We start from the raw sequence: 2646 nt of genomic DNA on the forward strand, positions 1-2646 counted from the left end.
TTCCATCTGGTACCATAACATTTAGGAGTGAGGATGAGGGCATGGCTGCGGCACAGTCATGGGAAAATGAGGCTGACAATCACAGGACTTGTGTGGGTGGGCTAGGGAGGAGGGGAAATCTCCTAGCATTTACAATGTAGTAAATGTAAATTTACTAAATGTAAATTTACCCTTTATCACATCTAAATTGGGGTGTGAGCCCTGGAGAAAAATCACCCTTTATGAAGCACGTATAAGAAGACTCAGCAAGAGAAAGAGCCCTCAGACAAAATAGGACAAGGAGAGTCCAGCATCTTCAAAGCCAAGGGAAAAGAGAAGAGTCATTCAGTACTGTTGGATGCTGGCTGGAACGTTCAGAACGCAGCATGGCTGTGCTGGTTTACTCATTCAATGGGGATTTATTGATGTCGTCACTTAATTCACAATATCTTTAATTGTATTGAACACAAAGTTTACGTTTTTCAACTCATTACAAAAAAAAAAAAAGCACTGATTCATTGATGGTTATATTGCTTTATTTTTTTTTTTAAGACCAAGTTTTAAATTTTGTTTTTTGGTTTATAGTACTATTCAGTGATCTTCTTGACCTAAGATTCTTTGCCATAGTCTTTAACTACCACACAATTGCAGCCAATGGCCTTGTCAGGCTTCCTCCCCTGTCAGTATTATAGAGGCCCACCCATGGTCCTAGCTTCTTATGGTCACCAGTCATAATGAAGCTGATTGAGTCTTGAGCAAAATGGCCTCCACTCACTTCACACATTATAGTTGTGATGGCCTTGGCTCGTTTCTGATCCAGACATGGGACTCATGTTGTACAGTACTGCTAAGGTGCGAATGGAACAGGTGAGCCGTAGGAGAACCTGATGAAACATGTCTATACAGATATTCGTCAATAATAAATACTGGGTGTTATTCACAACCAGTAAGTTATTGAACACTACCTCTGAAACTAAGTATGTACTATGCTGGCTAATTGAATTTAAATTAAAAAAACAGTGAATACTTAATTTAGGAATTAGGGTTATTTTTCAACTATATCCATTAGTGGTACCACAGAGGGAACTTTGTCTTGTGAAGATGAGTTTTCAATTACCATATCTGACAAACATTTGGACTATGTTAAAATTAAATATTGACCCAGATCATTTCCATAATATGAATTTATCTTGATTGAATTGAGTGGCAGGAAGCTAATTTAACAAAGCAGATCCAACCATATGCAGGTTGGATAAAGAGTGAAAGAAACTATTACATTTAGTTTTTAGTGAATTTTGTTCTTGGTGACCTCTGGAAGACCAGTTTCAGTAAAAGCTGGTGGGAAAAGATCACAGAGAGCTGCGAATGAGAAGTCACCAACAACTATGTAGACTTCCAATGATTAGATCTTACTTGAGGTCCTTGGTCTTATGAAAAAAGATTTTAGCTTGACCCCAGTGTTTCTTTATTGCTTCCTTTATTTCTTTATTCCTCAGACTATAGATTATGGGGTTAAAGAAGGGGGACAAAACTGCAAAGGCCAGAGCAATGACTGTATCCCAGAATAAGGAGTAGGTGGCAGAGAAGCGTAGGTACATGAGGGCCACACTGCCAAAGAAGAGCAGAAAGACAGTGAGGTGGGAAACACACGTGGAAAATGCCTTGCGTCGGCCATCAGCTGACCGAATGCGTAGAATTACAGTCACAATACCAACATAGGACATGAAAATGAGCATCACGGCTATAATAATCTCCACTGCATGGACAATATCCACTACCTGAATCATGACGATGGCTTGTGGGTCTGTGCAAGCCAAGCGTAGCACAGGGAGGAAGTCACAGAAGATATGCTCAAGGTGATTAGAGCCACAAAACGGCAGTGTGGAGATCCAGGCAATCTCAGGGAGGGGTGTGATAAAGCCACAAACACAGCAACTCAAAGTCAGTTGGACACACACCCTGGGGGTCATGATAGTGGGATAATGAAGAGGGCTACAGATGGCCAGGTAGCGGTCAAAGGCCATAGCTGTCAAGAGACAAACCTCACTAATGCCAGTGGAGTGGAAGAAATACATCTGCAGGAGACAGCCATTCAAGGAAATGCTCTTCTTCTCACTCAGCAGGCTGGTGAGCATCTTTGGTATGGTCGATGTGGTGTACCAGATCTCCAGGAAAGAAAGGGTGCTGATGAAGAAGTACATGGGGGTGTGGAGGTGAGCGTTCAGCTGGACCACTGTGATGATGACCAGGTTTCCAAAGACAATGAAAGTGTAAATGAAGAGCAGTGGAACGAAACAGATGACAGAACCTTCCCAGGAATAAGGGAAGGCAGAGAAGATGAATTCCTGATTGGTGCTTTGATTGGGGCTCTCCATTTTCTAGTTGAAAACAAGGACTTCCAACTCCAGGTGCACTCAACCTTGTAGAAGATGTCTACTGTTGGTCAGAGAGTAAATATGCTTACCAAATGCCGGCTCTGTGTAGATCCCTGTACTGGGGATGTGGAGGAAGACAAAGGTAGAAGGAAATAGTCCATACCCCATAGATGCTCACAACTAAATTTATAGTATGGGACAATCTCCAGTCACAAAGCATAGTCAATATTTTAAACCAATGATTCCCTAATTTTCACATCTTCAGAACCATATGGAGGCATTGTTAAAACTC

The 2646-nt window shown here is 41.6% G+C and overlaps 1 protein-coding gene across 1 annotated transcript; it reads right to left on the bottom strand.

The window, feature by feature from the left end:
• Positions 1 to 1388: 1388 nt before the first annotated feature.
• LOC116859941 (olfactory receptor 6K2) lies at positions 1389 to 2354 on the bottom strand. Its single transcript, XM_032845673.1, has one exon. It carries the CDS (start codon positions 2352 to 2354, stop codon positions 1389 to 1391), a length of 966 nt encoding a protein of 321 aa, XP_032701564.1.
• Between the last annotated feature and the right edge of the window lie 292 nt (positions 2355 to 2646).

Source organism: Lontra canadensis, unplaced genomic scaffold, assembly GCF_010015895.1.
Source record: "Lontra canadensis isolate GAN:19392208 unplaced genomic scaffold, GSC_riverotter_1.0 scaffold168, whole genome shotgun sequence".
Lineage (NCBI taxonomy): Eukaryota > Metazoa > Chordata > Mammalia > Carnivora > Mustelidae > Lontra > Lontra canadensis.

What these genes read in the sequence shown, in the direction of transcription:
- LOC116859941 (XM_032845673.1), bottom strand. Translation starts at nt 2,354, where the DNA reads ATGGAGAGCCCCAATCAAAGCACCAATCAGGAATTCATCTTCTCTGCC.